Source organism: Brassica oleracea, chromosome C4 (genome assembly GCF_000695525.1).
Source record: "Brassica oleracea var. oleracea cultivar TO1000 chromosome C4, BOL, whole genome shotgun sequence".
In the NCBI taxonomy this organism is placed as follows: Eukaryota; Viridiplantae; Streptophyta; class Magnoliopsida; order Brassicales; family Brassicaceae; genus Brassica; species Brassica oleracea.
The window spans coordinates 9,836,906-9,854,090 of NC_027751.1; the positions used below are offsets into that span (position 1 = coordinate 9,836,906).

General features: G+C 33.2%; 2 protein-coding genes across 3 annotated transcripts in view; both read left to right on the forward strand.

Annotated features, from left to right (window-relative positions):
- Positions 1-11,518: 11,518 nt before the first annotated feature.
- On the forward strand, positions 11,519-13,138 carry LOC106339382 (auxin-responsive protein IAA13). Of its 2 annotated transcripts, none has more exons than XM_013778179.1 (4): positions 11,519-11,990; positions 12,190-12,576; positions 12,650-12,711; positions 12,802-13,138. In XM_013778179.1, the coding sequence occupies exons 1-4, from the start codon at positions 11,770-11,772 to the stop codon at positions 12,840-12,842; spliced, it is 711 nt and encodes a 236-aa protein (XP_013633633.1). In that variant the 5' UTR covers positions 11,519-11,769; the 3' UTR covers positions 12,843-13,138. The 2 variants fall into 2 exon arrangements, with proteins under 2 accessions (XP_013633633.1, XP_013633634.1); XM_013778180.1 differs by having other exon boundaries at positions 11,523-11,990; positions 12,193-12,576.
- A 2,812-nt stretch (positions 13,139-15,950) lies between these two features.
- The window catches only part of LOC106341092 (receptor-like protein 12), a 3,281-nt gene continuing 2,046 nt past the window's right edge, over positions 15,951-17,185 (forward strand). Inside the window, exons 1-2 of the mRNA XM_013779907.1 lie at positions 15,951-16,495; positions 16,559-16,818. Of these exons, the coding sequence (XP_013635361.1) occupies positions 15,951-16,495; positions 16,559-16,818 (805 nt within the window). The remainder of the gene's footprint in view (positions 16,496-16,558; positions 16,819-17,185) is intronic.

The window sequence follows — 17,185 nt, forward strand, 5'->3', positions numbered from 1 at the left end:
AATCTCGTGTTCGGATCCAAATGAGGTCGATCGATCCAAGAACGAAAATAATTTAAAGAAGACATGTTTTTTATGAATCAAATTCATGTGTAAAGAGAGTAAGAGGGAAGATGAAGATATGGAGTGAATGAAGAGGAAGAGGGGTGCTTGTATTTATAGTTGAAATTCTACCGACAGACCGAGGAAATTCCGACGGAATTCCGACGGAAACGGCTAGTTCGTCGGAATTTCCTCGGAATTTTTAAAATCCCCCAACGGCTATAATATATCCTCAGAATTCATCGGTTTTTTCCGAGGAATACATTTTTCCTCGGTATTTCATAAGAATATTCCGATGGATTAATATTTCCTCGGAATTCTGTCGGTATATTCCGAGGAAATTCCGAAGAAACCAAATTTTGTGTTTCCTCGGTATATTCCGAGGATTTCATTTTCCGTCGGAATGTCCATCAGAATACAGTTGTTTTCTGTAGTGTTTCTTCAGTATTTTTTTTTTGGCGATTCTTCAGTTATTTCCAAAATATTATCTTTAATTAGCATTTCTTTAGAATTTGTCTTTTTTTGTAGTGAAATAAGAAACAACTAAGAGTTACGTTTACGTAATAAGATGTGGTAAATCGATAACTAGGACGCGTTGGTTCAAGTGGTAATGGGGTCCCGGCTAGAACTACCCCCACATGGTTCAACTTGCACTAACCACCTAGTCACGTCTTTGACAATAGGATAAGGCGTATCGGAATGCAAGGCCTCGTGGAATTAGTCTTTAGATTTAGAGAGCTTTTGCAATCCCCACGGTTGCGTGACAAAAAAAATGTGGTAAATAGATTGTCGTATTTGCACGAAGAAGACATGAGGAATCTCCAACGAAAACCAAAAGGTAACGTAGTCGGACCAAAAGTTGAATTAATTATAACGAAGCGAGAATCTTATTACTCGTCATTATTTGATACACTTATTGTTATCGAAGTCAGAACAAATTGTTGGGTCCCTCCTAGATGGAGAGAACCAAGTGGGCATGAGACATAATAATAATTCTCATGACCCTTTGCACTGTAGACTCACAATAATAGAGTTTAGAGAGAGAGACAAAAGAGAGAAAGAAGAGAGAAGGAGGAGAAAACTCGTCAGGCTATTTCAATACTGGTATTGGAGGATCAAACGGAACTTGATCGGGCTGATATTTTGTGAGAAGCGTCTTCAGTCAGTGAGTTAGAGATTCACCGAAGGGATTTGGATTTCAACGGTTGGATCTTCTGTTGTCTGGGTTTTAGTGAAGCTGGTCGTCACAGTTCTTCAGCGGGACAGTCTTGGGTGTTTGGTAAATCCGACGGTGAGATCTTCTCTTCTTGAGCTGAAATTTGGCGGAGGTATTGTTGACTTGTTTATCTTGGATATGTATGGTTGGATTAATCTCTGGATGCCGGAATCCTTGTGAGCTGAGGTCGTTTGGTTGCTGCCGGTTTTGAAGCTTTGTGTTGCTCTCTTGTTGTTGTTGTTTGTGTTGGAGATAGCTCTTTGTAGCTAGACTCTCTGTTCTGTTCAGGCTGTTGAACAGGGAGGACGTGCTTGTACTCATACCATTTATATAGTGGATTTTTTGAGTGGACTACGGTCCCGTGGTTTTTCCTTCTCACATCGAGGAGGTTTTCCACGTAAAAATTGTGTGTTTCATTTACGTTTTTCTGCATATTACATCCCGCCATCGTCGAAATATTTTCTTCACAGGTTCAGACAAAGTCAGGGGAACACGACCATTAGTATTTCCGCTGCGCCGTGTGACTTTCCCCAACATTCTAAGCATCTGATTCAGTGTGAAAGTTGAAACATTAATAAAACACGTAATAAGAAGGTGTCGTCAATTTGTTCGAGAAAACTTGTTTACGTGTTGTAGTCAGATTGGCAGCTGGAAAAACACTTCCTATAATATCTTTACAATAAGTTCAGCTTACATGTCTTCGAGTTATTTATTATTTCCGTCGTCATATATATTACACACATTTTCTTTTTACTACAGTGATTATCGATTATATGCTTTTTTTTTTTTTTTTTTTTTTTTGATCAAATCGATTATATTCTTTAATCTTTGAATCGTGACTACGAAGTTTCTTCAAAATCATGATATTCGCTCGGATGATATACAATATACTAAGCAAAAGTGCATTTTCTGATAAAAGAACAAGACTAATTTTTATGCATATTTTATTCTATAAAATGGTTTCACATCAAATTATTAACAACCTATAACTTTCTAAAATGATGAGTACTAGTGCTTAATCTTACTTTACAGTATACATGTCCTTTTACAATCTCAATACGTTATCAGATAGTTTTTTCTTTGATAACTTACAGTTTTTCTTAGAATAATATATAAGGTTACAAACTTACAATAGGAATGTTACAAACAATCCAATTGTTTTTTTTTTTTTTTGCTTAAATACAAACAATCCAATTGTTTGTACGATAAATTATATCAAACACACGTATATACATAGATGCATGAAAGCATGCATGAAGTCTGGAATATATATGGTACATTTCGAATGTTTATACTTTTATCACACACACACACACACATATATATATATATTTACAAGCGTGAACTCTTCATCATTTATCCTGAACATTTGATTACAAATTCTATATCGTGAATCTTTTTTTTTTGAAAATCTATATCGTGAATCTTCTTTTGTCTTTTCCTTATGATTCCAAATTATATTAACTTCAAGTTGCGCATGCATGTTCCAGGAGACAAACACAATTCACGGTACATTTGATCGATTATAATTCGTCAGATATAGAAACTTGATTAGTTAAAACTTAAAAGATACACGAACGCTAGATAATGTTGATAAAGCTTTACAGAATACTGTTTCAAAATAAAACGTTTTCTTGTAGTTACCTTATCGATTGCTTCACTCTATTTTCTTTTCACCAGCACTTCGTACAAAGGATCACAACACATTATATATACATGGTGAAACATAAGTTCGCAATCCTTGAATAAAGACTACAAGAAATAGTTCACATTTTGACCACTATATCCGATAACAAACGGTCAGAAACACACTATTTTGTCCAATTTCTAACCATTTACAATCGTCAGAAAAGCTCCGTCAGAAATGAGCTTTAGTTAGAAAGTGGTCAATAATTTTTGACCACATAGATGGTCACGACAAGTCGCAAAAATGTTACCAGTAAGTGGTCACAATGTCCCTGGCCATTTCCTGACCAATTTATGATAATTCTAACCACTTATTAATAAATTTATCTAGTTATTTCAGTTAAATTTATTAATCAATAAAACTGCATTTAAAATACAAATGACTAAATCAAATATAGTTTAGATTTCAAACCTAAATCATTAACTAAATCATTAACATTGAAATAGTTTTAACATAGTAGTTACATAAGGTTTAAAACCAACAAATAAAGCTACAAAACGCAAGCATAATAATGTATGCATCTGCATCAAGCAATTCTGACAATTTACTCACAACCTTATGTGCCATAACAATCTTCTCATCTACTTGTCTTCTGTTTGTAATCCGTAATTGTGCTTCTTGGTCTTATACATGAAACTAGCTGAAGGTACTTGTCCTGGGTCTGTCATTGTTCCAATCCAAAACGGTGACCTTTAATTATATGATTTTCCTGTAAATGAGAAGCATAAAAGAAAGAATAAACAAATTTGATAACTATGAAAACTAATTTACCATGAAAACTAGAGTGTTGATTTTTGCCTGGGTAAGAAAAAATTCAATCTTACCTGAATGAAAATTTACTTAAAAAATTCTTTATAATACATAAACCTATAAGTCATTGCAAATCAACCAATTATATAGAAGAAACATTTACATGTTGCGCTCGAGTAGTCATCATCTGAGACTCAGTGTGGATAGAGAGCTTTGCGCCGCTGAAGGTGAGAAGAAACACTAAAAGAAAGCGTAAATTAGGTTAAAGATATCTGATTTTATTAATCCAACCTACTACACGTTTTTTTACCATTTTCTGACCACTACACAAAATGGAAGAAATGGTTAAATTTTATTCAAAATATCTGACCACTTTCTGATCTTTTTCTGATCATTTTTCTGACGATATTAAAGTAGTCAAAACTTGGTCACACATTACTGACCATTTTTGTAACCAGTTTGGTTCGTCGGTAGTTTCTGACCACATTTTGTCCATTTTGTTTAATCATCATAAAATGGTTAGTTCGTGGTCAGAAATAATTTTGACAACCTTATATGGTCAGAAATTTGGTTAGAATAAGCTATGCTTTCTTGTAGTGAAAGATTCACCTGCGTTACACCAAAAAAAAAAGATTCACCTGCGTTTCTAGTAAATTTATGCAATAAAAGGTAAATTCAGGGCCGTCTCTGGCCTAAAACTAGTAAAACTAGGGGTTTACCAATTTAAGGGCATTGATAACGTAAATATCGCTTATAGTCCAGTGGTAAGAGCATGTTTATTGGTAAACCCCACTTAAGGCCCTTAGTGATTTTTTTATTATTTAAGTGAAGTTAAGTTACTTTGTTAAGGGATCCTTAATGTTAGTGGTTTATTGGTAGTATCTTAATTAAGGATTCTTAAAAAAAATATATTATTAAACATAATTTTTTAAAAAAAAAAACAAAGTTAAGCATATTATTTGATACATAAATTTTAAAATAAAACATTAAAACATTAAAACATTAAAACAAAATTACTAAATAAAGATAATACTTTGAAAGAGCCATCGAAACTTAGTTGTTGTCTTGATCACGTCCAAATTTACGCCATATATGTTCAACCAAATCACGTTTCAGTTGTTGATGCGCTTGTTTATCACGAATTCTTGTTCGAACACCCATCTGATTGGCGATATTTGTAGGGATATCTGTTGAATATGTGAGATCGACATGTGAACTTCCGCTGTCTTCTCCTTGTTGAAAACTGGAAAGATCAAATTGAGTGTGTTGATCTCGTTCATTTTCGACTATCATATTATGGAGTATGATACATGCTCTCATAATCTTCCCGATCTTGACTTTATCCCAACAAAGTGCTGGATTTTTAACAATGGCAAATCGAGCTTGCAAGACTCCGAAAGCACGCTCGACATCTTTTCTGACAGCTTCTTGACATTGAGCAAATAAAGCCGCTTTCGGGCCTTGTGGTAGTTGAATAGATTGGATAAAAGTTGCCCATTTCGGATAAATACCATCGGTGAGATAGTAAGCCAACGAATAAGGATTTCCGTTCACCGAGAAATTCACATGCGGAGCTTGACCATTGATTATGTCATCAAAAACAGGTGAGCGATCAAGAACATTGATATCATTTAATGTACCCGAAGGTCCAAAAAACGCATGCCATATCCAGAGATCATATGAAGCAACCGCCTCTAAAGCGATTATTGGTTTTCCAGAACCACGAGAATATTGGCCTTTCCAGGCGGTGGGACAATTCTTCCACTCCCAGTGCATACAGTCGATGCTTCCTATCATCCCGGGAAATCCACGTACCTCTCCAATATGAAATAGACGCTGAAGATCATCCGGTGTTGGTCTTCTTAGGTACTCATCGCCGAACAAATTTATTATTGCTTCCACAAAATTTTCCACACATAACCGAGTAGTGGTTGCACCGAGCCTGAGGTATTCGTCGACCGCATCAAGCGCAGAACCATATGCCAACACACTGCACTCAGTGACACAAAACAACAACAACAGACACTGCACTCGTGAAACAACACAACAAGAACTGTCCCGACACATATCTTGTGACAATCTTCCACGCTTCTACTCGTGACACAAAACAACAACCTGCATCACAACAACAAGAACATTTAATTAAAAACAGAACATAACATTTCAAGCTTAAACAGAACATCACATTTCAAGCTTAAACAGAACATAACATTTCTAACAGAACAAGAACATTTAAAGTTCAAACAGAACAAGAACAGTTAAACTAAAAAAAGTAAAACAGAACAAGAACAACAACAGTTAAACTAAAAAAAGTACAAAGACATTTAGCATAACAAGAACAAGAACGACATTGACCACAACTCATCTACGACCACAACTCATCTATGAGCTTCTTCTTCAGTGTTTCTTCATAATCTGCTAGAGGCTCTATTTTTCCTATTAGGCTCTCAAGCATTATCATCTTAGACAACCTCTCTTTCGCGGCTATGTCCTTCTCTCTGATCATCCACATTGACTGATACTCATCCAGATTTTTTTCTACTACCACCTTCTTCTTACCACTTGCCTTTGCGGCCTTCACACCAGGGGGACGCTTGCTCTCCGTTGACTGAAACCCATCCACTTCCTCTTCTTCCTCACCCTTCCTCTTCTTCGAGCTCCCTTTAGCAGTAGCAACATCACACCACTTCTGGTCGTTGCGTAGTTCTTTCCAAGCGTGTTCCAGATTGAATCTCTTCTTGTGGTTGTTGTAAAAAATTGTATGTGCAAGCTTCAAAACATCGTTCTCGTTCTGGCCGCTAGCTTTCTCCCTAGTAGCAGCTTCATAAGCACCACAGAACTTGCACACAAGTTCGTTTATCCTATGCCATCGATGCTTGCAATGTTTAGCCTCCCTCTCTTCGCAGCCAGCAACCAGAGGACTTGCCGCAAAAAATGCGGTAATTCTTGTCCAAAAAGCTACAGATTTTTGCTCGTTACCAACCACAAGATCTTTGCTCGTGTTTAACCACGAGCTGATCAGGACAATATCATCATTTGGAGTCCATTTCCGACGTACACTTTTACCTGCAGCCGTGGCTCCATCAAAGTTTGAGGCTTCTGTTCCTGGACTATCTTCATAGTTACTAAACGAAACAGTATGTTGACTGTTATAAGGATCCATAACAGAAGGACGCTAAAGAAAGAGAGGAAGTGGGAAGAGATAGAAGAGAACAGAAGTTTTTTGAAGAAAGAGGAGAAACAAGTCGTATGAAGAAAGAGGAGAAAGTAATTTTTTTTATAGAGTATCGAATTAAAGCAAGCATTGATCACAGCCAAAGCTGTCCGAGTGGACTGTTATCTAACACAATAAACACACCATTCATTCCTATCTAACCATCACCTAATCTATTTATTACGTAAACATCAATATGCAAACAACAACCAAAGCAATTTATTACTTAACCTAACACTAACAGAGGATTAAATTCATTTAAAACCACCATCAAGGTACAATGCTTTATCAAACTTTAACAGAGGAAAGATTTGGGTGTTACCTGTATGAACAATCTATGGACCTTTGTCTGATGAACCAGTGTGAAGCCTCTTGATCAATTCCATATGTTAACAAAAAAATAACGAAACATATCAAAACTAAGAGCAGGTTTATACACTATCTATGACGATGAACAAAGACCAAAATATACCTAGTTATTAACCGGCACAATCTACCTCAGACAGCCTCTTCATCATTCCACCTAAAGACAAAACAGTGTGAAACAAATCAAAAAAATGACAGGAATGTGTTTATCAAATTGACGATGAAGAAGGAATGAATCTACCAGGATCATGCATCTTGATTAATCCACCTATAGACACAACAAAACAAAAAAACAAAACAATTCAGACGATTTATTTAGAAAGATTCTCGATGAAGAATCTAAGACATGCAAACTTCAAAGATTGAAACTTAAACATATATATTTGCAGTTATACCTTTCGATTCGTCTCAGCCGCAACAGTCACCGCTTTCCGTCGTCTCACAGAACAACCGATGGAGAGAGATGTCGCCGATTTGCTGCGACGAGAAGAACCTCCGAAGGAGAGAGATGTCGCCGATTTTCTTCAACGCGGAGACGCACCGCTAGAGCCGTCGCCGTTTTCTCGAGCAGAGACACCGAGATGAAGAGATTCGCCATTGAATCGCCTTTCGCGATGAGAGAATACAAACAGAAACGAGAAAGGAGAAAATGAAAACACGGGTCTCGTGACCCCGAAACCGTGCCTCTCTCCAATAGTTTTTCGACACGTGCACGCTAAGGGCCGTGCTTTCGCGAGCTTAATTAAGGGACGCTCCTTCCTTAAATCTCTCTTTTTCTTTATTTTTAATCCCCCTTTAAGCTAACAAACCCACTTAAGCTACCCCAATAAACCTGCTCTAAGGTACCACTTTCTTGGTTGAAAGTTCTCACTTCAATTCCATATATAGGAGCGCGCCAATCTTTATTTTTTGCTTTGGGCAAAAAAATTTACTGGACATGCTTGGGGGGTAATACTTTGAAAAGAATTAACAGACAAGTAAACAATATTTTGAAAGGTATTCCCACACCATTTTTTTCTCAAATTTCAACTCATTCACATGATTGAGTATTTGTTTCTTGTTTCGTACGTATCTGCATATGGTTTGCTTTTACATATGCATGTGGTCTTAGCTTAATACGCTTCTCCCATTTTCTAGTATCATGCATCGTCCTATACTTTGTGGACTCAACCAATAAATGATACATCAATTCTTTTTATATGTTTCATATGATACATCGATATTACTATGCACTAATGGCAGTTTTTAGAATTTAACCCGATACATTCACTTTCTCTCTAATTTTTCAAATATATAAAATGCTAATGCAGAATCGCGGATTATGAATAAAGAAATGTTTCTTTCAATCTATTTTCTTAATTACCTATATATCTAGCAAACCCCACAGCCCACTTGGGTTTCGACTTTATAGCTAACGCAATGTTCGTGCCTTTTGTCCTATAAAGGAACGACACAGATAGCCAAAGAAGCGAAGAAAATTGCAAAAGGAGGAATGAATAAATCGCAAATTTTAAAACTACACGGAATTCTAGAACAAACGTATAATGTGATATATCTTGAAAACATAGAATCAAATATCTGATATTGACTAACTGATGGTTCTTGTAACTGAGAGAATACGTTCGCTTTGAAGATATATGCAGGTGTCCTATAATTCCTAAGAAAAAGACCACATGTGTAACTTTTTTTTTGTTAAAATACAATTGTAAATATGATATCGACATTTTCAAATTTTAACATTTTGTGATTACTAATTTAACATTTACAACGTACGCATGTTATAGTTAGCTTCCAATTTTGATTAAAATGTTACTAGAATGATGATCAAATTTGTTAGAAATGTAAGAGGAGAGTAATTATGATTTAGTAAAGAAAACCATGGAACTAAATTATAAATACGCAACATCTATGTAGTTATTTTCCTAAGGCTCGATCGATTGTCGTTTAGGTGGATTTACGCTATGTTTCAGTATTACCAACTGTGGCTTGGGGAAATTAGTCTAGATTAAGGTTCGGATCACCTACGGTTAGCCAAAAAAATATCTATATATATTTATTTATTTTTTATTTTTTTCAAAATAGACAATCTTACTAAAAAAATACAATATAAAAATAAGAAATATAATATAGACAAATCTCCAAAATAGCACATTTCTAAGTTTATGTCACAAAAATAGCCCTCAAAAACTAAAATGACCAAAATAGCATTTTATCCTTTGAAAAATTTAAATTTTTCTTATTTTTCAAAATCTAAATCCTAAACCCCAAACCATAAACCATAAACCCAAAACCCAACTCCCCAACTCTAAACCCTAAACCCTAAATCCTAAACCCTAAACCCTAAATCCTAAACCCCACCCCTTAACTCTAAACCCTAAACCCTAACCCCACCCCTAAATTCTAAACCTTAAACCCTAAACTCTAAACCCTAAACCCTAAACTCCACTCCTTAACTTTAAACCTTAATGTCTAAATTAATTTACCGTTGGGGTATAAGTGTATATTTATCTCTTTTGATAAAACATTAAGTACTATTTTGGTCATTTTTATTTTTAGAGGTTATATTTGTGACAAAAAAAATTTTTAGTGGTCATTTTTTCATATAATAAAGCTATACTCATTTAGGAGAAAAAGGCTTATGTCAAGATAAGAGTAATTTGCTACTAGATTTATATTTATGGAATTTTGTATTGTTTTTGTATTCTTGAAAACCAAAAAAGTCTATCTTTTATATTGTCCTTTTTTCTTTCTTCAGAATATTTGTTTAGTTGTTCATATTGCGACGGTCATGTTTTAGACCATCGAAATTATTAATTATATTTTCAAAATGTTCAAATTATTAAAGAAAACTAAATTCCCTTTTTCTAACAAATCCATCAATTAGAGTATAAAATATATGTGCTCATTATGTCACTTAGTCATGATTTTGATTGAAAGAGGAATTTTCACACATCAATTGCGATTGAAAAAGTTTTCAAAGGATCATCATAGCATATCAAGAAACATGATGATGCCTAATCTCATCACTACTATTTATTTAATAATTCCTATTATGGAACCAATTTTTTTATTTTCTCACTTTATTTGCTAACGAAACATAAATAAATAAGCAAGGGGAATATACATGATCTAATGACAACTTTTTTATTTTGTTAAAAACAAATACATGGGTATTAAAATGAAACTCAATTGATTAGTGAAGAAAACATATCATATCATTATCACTTGATACAAAATATATAGGTATGCATAAGCATATCAATCTTTAAATTCAAAGATGCTAGAATGACTAAAGACTAAAATGATTAGTCATTCCAATTAGATTTTAACAGATGTATCTCCACTATCTGTATATAGATTGCATTATTGATCCTAATTAAACTTTTCAAAACTGGTTAGCTATGCATGTTCATATATCTGGCAGTTTTGCTTTTAATGAATATGATAAAGCATAACTACCAAATAAGATTTGTATGAATACAAATAAACGATCCATATATGATCATCAAAACGAATACAAATTCTTGCAAAAATAGGAAAAGAAAGAGTGATGTTTTTTTTTTGTTCAAAGAAAGAGTGATGTTTAAACAAAGCTTTCCACAAATTATACAAGAAACAAACAACTGTTTTTCATACTATATAGTTTTAAAGTTTTTATTTCATTTATAAACAAAACAATTAACGGCAACGGGAGCACGACAAGTATGATAATGTCGGGAAGAAAAGTTAAACGGCAAATCTCCAAAATAGCACATTTCTAAGTTTATATCACAAAAATAGCACTCAAAAACTAAAATGACCAAAATAGTACTTTTCTAATTTTATCTTTTGAAAATTTTAATTTTTTTATTTTTCAAAATTTGAAATCTTAACCCCAAAACCTCATTTCTAAACTCTAAACCCTAAACCCTAAACTCTAAACCCTAAACCCTAAACCCTAAACCCTAAACTCTAAACCCTAAACCCTAAAATTTAAACCGTAAACCCTAAACCCTAAACCCTAAACCCTAAATCCTAAACCCCACCATTTAACTCTAAACTTTAAGTTTGTGACTTTTGATAAAACATTAAGTGCTATTTTTGTGACTTTTGACCTTGACTGCTAATTTGGAAACAAAAACTTGATTTAGTGCTATTTTTGTTTTTTTTTCAAAGTTAAAATCTTTACTAATAAAATAAAAATAAAAAAGTAAGAAAAGGACTTAAAAGAAGAAAGAATGGCTTTGTTGTTGGTATGGCCAATGGCCACTACCAGACATATGGGTCCCCTTTCTCATCACTCTCTCCACCACCTAATCTCCTTTCTTCTCCTTGAAAACTCTCTCCAGATTTCAAGAAACCCTTAAAATCCTCTCTCTGTCTCTTTCTGTGTTGTTTGTTTTCTTGTTTCCTTCTCTCCTCTTTCTTTGTCTCCTTTGCACGCTCTCAGGTTGTTTTCTTTTCTTAAGTTCTTGACTTGTAAAGTCTCTTTTGGGTTTTGTTGTTGTTGTTGTCTAAATGATTTCTGAGCTTGAGATGGGGAAAGCTGAGAGTGAGCTAGAACTTGGTCTAGGGCTCAGTCTTGGCGGTGGAACGGCGGCCAAGATTGGTAAACCAGGCGGCGGCGGCGCGTGGGGAGAGCGTGGGAGGCTCTTGACTGCAAAAGATTTTCCTTCTGTTGGCTCTAAACGAGCTGCTGACTCGGCTTCTCACGCTGGTGCATCTCCTCCTCGTTCAAGGTTCGTCTTTTGTCATAAAAGTTCAATCCTTTCCTAGCTAAAGATTCTTAGTGTTCGACTATTGCTAGAGCTAGCTCAGTTAACTTACGTAGGAAGAAATGCTCTGTTTCAAATTAGGAGTCTTGTTGTTGAGGAAATAGCTCTTGATTCATTTTGGTATTCACAAGTACTGAGCAGTGATGTTTGCTTTGTGTTTTAGCAGTCAAGTTGTGGGATGGCCACCTATTGGATCTCACAGGATGAACAGTTTAGCTGCAAAGTCGGCGAGGGAAGAAGAGGAAGCTGGTAAGAAGAAAGTGAAAGATGATGAGCCTAAAGATGTGAACAAGAAAGTGCAAGTTGGGTTTATTAAGGTGAACATGGACGGAGTTGCTATAGGAAGGAAAGTGGATTTGAATGCTCATTCTTCTTACGAGAATCTGGCGCAGACACTGGAAGATATGTTCTTTCGCGGTAACCCGGGTACTATCGGGTTAACGGGTCAGTTCACCAAGCCGCTGAGGCTTTTAGATGGATCTTCTGAGTTTGTACTTACTTATGAAGACAAGGAAGGTGACTGGATGCTTGTTGGTGATGTCCCATGGAGGTGAAACATCTTAAAACTTTGAGTCTGATGAATGTTTTATAATGATCTAATTTGTTTTTTTTTTTGTTTTTAGAATGTTCATCACTTCGGTGAAAAGGCTTAGGGTGATGAAAACCTCTGAAGCTAATGGACTCGGTATGTAGACCATCTCGTCTTGGTGTCTCTTATTGTTTTGTTGAAACATGTGATAAAAATCATGGACGAAAACATCTTTGTTATATGCAGCTGCAAGACATCAAGAATCGAACGAGAGACAAAGAAAGTGACAGGTTTAGCTCTCTTTTCCACATTACGTTGTTACAGGTTTTTATTTTGTGGGGTTTTTGAAGCAAGCATAAGGAAGAAACAGAAGCTAGATTGATCATTATCAAGGTTGTGTATGTTTCTTGGTTCTTCTAATGGTTTTTCCTAGTTTTTTCTTTAGGTTTTTTTTTTAATCTTTTATTGCTGTCTTTTATTTTGCTGTTGAGATTTCATCATATACTATGGAAGAGAATGCTCTTTATTTCTTTTACCACACTGTAAATATTTGAAACTTATCTAATATCGTTGTTATGGGTTTTGTAACAAAAGTTATGTTTTATGAGTTCGCTCTTATTGATCCGAGAACCGAGTCTATATCCACATGACATCAAATGGGTTAAAAATAAGCAACACGAAAATCACTCCAAAATTCAAATAAAATGTCAAAGATACTGTCCATTTTAGATAAACATTAGGCTTGTTTTTTTTATTCTGTTTTTTTTTTTGTTTTTGTTTTGGTTCTAAAGACATGCATCGTTCAGCTACTTATGAAACTCAATTCAGTTTTCAGTTTAATTTTTTATTTAATTCAAGTATGTTAGGAACCAACTTATATACGAAAAATTTTTGGTTTCAATTTGGTTATGGTTATGTTTTGGTTTTTCAAAAAAAAAATCGGTGATTTGGGTAATAAATAAATCATGGGTTTAGCTTTTTCCGGATCAAATATTAGATAATTCGGTACATTTTAATATTTGAAATAAAAATTCTTCAAATAATTAAAGTAATTTTAAATATTTTGTATTCAATATATTTGGATAATTCAGTTTTTTCTGGAAATTTTGATTTATAAGTAATATTTTTTTATAATATTTAGTAATTTTAAAACTAAATATAATTACTAGTTTTAGTTTAACTATGTTTTATATATTTATTACCTATTTGGTTCGTGGTTCGATTTCAATTTGGTTTTGTTTTTTTATTTAAAATATATTAGCACCATTGAGATATTTGTGAATGTCGTTTTTGTTTTTGATTCCGGATTTTTGGTTTGTTTCCGCTTTGGTTCTTCGTTCTCGGTTTATCGGTTTCAGACCTTGAATCCATGCAACGTCATTTTTAAACGGAAACTAGATTTGACCTGCACGTCTGTGGGGATATTTTTTATTTTATAAATGCATTTGATATTATTATAAATGTTTTAAATATATAAATTTTATTTTAGTGCTATATATTGCGTTACTCTATAATATTATTGTTTATATTTTTTATTTGGCATTATTAATATATAGTGATTTTAATACATTTTACTTTGTTATTATTTTTATTACTTACGAATATATTTTTGACTTAGGTACAATAAAATAAAAATCTGAAATAATCAAATAGAGAACCGCGTCCAAAATATGTTTTCTCTTTAATTTATACAATTTTAACATAATAATTTTTAAAAATTTAGTTATTTATATTATAGAAATATATATATATATATTTAAGATAATTTATATTTACATGTGTGTTTAAACATATATACTTTAACATATATCATTTTAGTATTTTACGGAATTTATAAGTAAAAACATTATTTTGTTTGAATAATATAGTCCTATTATTTAAGTAAATTTTATATATAGTAGCATCCATCATATCATTTTAGTAAATTTTATTGATATAGTTTTTTTGGGATGTTATGATATTAAGCTTTTTTTAATTAAGATTTCAAAATATCAGTTTACTTTAATTTTTACAACATATATAGTTTATTTTTTTTGTGGTGCATTGCATTTCAAAAACTTAATTTTTTATTAGCTATGATTTTATCTTTTGTAAAGTTTGAAATATTATCATTTTGAGTTTGAATATTTATTTTCAAAGTTGTATATTTTGTCAAGAAAATTTTAGAAAATTATGCAACTATTTTTGAGTTTGAAAGATTACATGAATTTTGAATTTGTTTTTGCTACTACATTAATACATTATTTTATAAAAAATATTCGAACTTTTGGTAATATTTTCTAAATCTATCTCAATAAATTTTGTTATAATTAAAATAAAAAATAAATTTATAATTAAAATTTGATTTGTCATTAATATTTTAAATGAATTATTAAAATTTTATAGTTTTCTAATAACATATTTTAAATAGTATATGAACTAAGGGCTATTATATACTATTATATTTTGAATATAATTATTTTTAAGCAATATATTGTTGAGAGTTTCAAAAAAAAAAAAAAAATAACATATAGTTGTAGATATAAGAGTTTAACCTATGTTGATAAAATTATTTTTGTTTTAAAATATTATATAGTTTACTAATTTTAACCCATTTTAATGATGAGTGATAATTTATTCAAATAAAACAATTTTAGTTTTTTTATTTACCTATTTAATATAATTTTGTCATATTTATTCATAAATCACTTCTATTTTTATATAATACAGAATATAATTATAAGATTTATAAAAAATAGTATAGAATTTTATTTTCTTGTTTTAGAGTAAATTTTAATTAGCATTGATTTATAATAATATTATATTACTAATTACGAAATTTATTAATGTGTTATTTTATAAAAATATTTAAATTTTTAGTAAAATTTTGGTTAGATTATTTTTCAACAAATTTTGTTATAGTTAAAATAATAATAGTTTTAATTTATAGTTAGTTTATTATTAATGTAAATAATCAAATATTTCTTATTAACTAGTTCTTTAAGTGGTCTTATTATTACTTGTTAATAGTAGATAAAAAATAAAATTCAAAAAATAAAAAATAGTAGATAAAAAGTAGGATATTAGATATGGAAAGATTTTTAGAATTTAATTCAGCACAAGTCCAGGTCCAAAAGAATGTGTCAAACTGTCCAGCTCCTCACTTTGCCACGTCGGTAGCTTTGAGATTTGTCGAATATACTTGGACCAATTAAGCGTGATTAGTGCCTACTCTCTTTACTTAATACGTTATTAGTGATATGAGACTGATTGGCTCAAAATTTTCTCTAGTTCCCACTACGAAGACTTGAAGAAGACTTGGAGAAGACTCTTTTGCTATAAGTTTGAAGTTTGCGGTGAACCCATGTTATGTGTCTCTTTGCTTAAAACAATATTATTCTTACTCCAAGACAACCATGTCGCATTCGCGTCTTTGTTTACTCTCAGCACTCTTACTCTGTTGTGTCTTTGAAACAAGCTTCTTAACTATAGATGCTCTGCTTGTTACTGGTTTTTCTGCTTGTCGTCCCGATCAGATTGAAGCCCTCGTGCAATTCAAGGAGGAGTTTGATTCCCGTGGTTGCAACCACAACGACTATGTCAATGGTGTCCGGTGCAACAACGTTACGGGTGCGGTCAAGAAATTACACCTCCCAAGTGGCTGTCTCAGTGGAACTCTGAAGCCTAACAGTAGCCTCTTCCGATTGCAACATCTCCGTTACCTCAACCTCTCTAACAACGACTTCACTTCATCTCCACTCCCTTCCGCTTTCGGCAATCTCAACAGACTAGAGGTTTTATTTCTTTCCTCTAATGGTTTCGTAGGTCAAGTTCCTTCCTCATTTAGTAACCTAAGCCAACTTTCCCTTTTAGACCTATCCTGGAACGAGCTCACTGGTGATTTTCCACCACCTCTAGGCAATCTAAGCAAGCTAACTCGACTAAGCCTTTCCGATAATGAGTTCTCAGGAGCTTTGGATCCCAACAACAGCCTCTTTGGGTTGCATAATCTCCGTGGCCTTAGTCTTGCTTACAACTACTTCACCACCTCCTCCTCTTCATTCTTTTCCGGATTCGAAAAACTAAATAGATTAGAGATCTTGTTTCTTGCCTCTAATGACTTCCGTGGCCAAATACCTTCCTCCATTAGTAACCTCACCCAACTTTCCATTCTAGGTCTTGATGATAACAGGCTCACTGGTAGTATCCTACCTCTACAGAATCTAACCAATCTCTCAGTGTTAGGGCTTGTCGATAATAACTTCACTGGACCCCTCCCTTCTTATATACTCACTAGGCCTGGGCAAAATAACCGGAACCGAGGAACCGAACCGGAACCGAACCGAAATACCCGAAACCGGAACCGGACCAATACCCTCAAATACCCGAACGGTTCCTATATTTTTATATCCGAAATAACCGAACCGGAACCGAACCGAGAACCGAACGGATACCCGAATATATAAAAATATTAATTATATATACATATAACATCATTAAATATATATTTTAAATTTAAAATTCTATTAAAAGTATCTGAAAATAGTTTATGATAACTAAATTATTATAAAGTATCTAAACTACCCGAAAGTATCCGAAAGTATCCGGATAGTTTTATCCGAAATATCCAAAGTAATCCAAAATATCCAAA

What these genes read in the sequence shown, in the direction of transcription:
- LOC106339382 (XM_013778179.1), top strand. Translation starts at nt 11,770, where the DNA reads ATGATTTCTGAGCTTGAGATGGGGAAAGCTGAGAGTGAGCTAGAACTT. An exon ending in GCATCTCCTCCTCGTTCAAG is followed by an intron (nt 11,991 to 12,189) that starts GTTCGTCTTTTG and finishes TTTGTGTTTTAG; the next exon opens with CAGTCAAGTTGTGGGATGGC. An exon ending in GTTGGTGATGTCCCATGGAG is followed by an intron (nt 12,577 to 12,649) that starts GTGAAACATCTT and finishes TTTTGTTTTTAG; the next exon opens with AATGTTCATCACTTCGGTGA.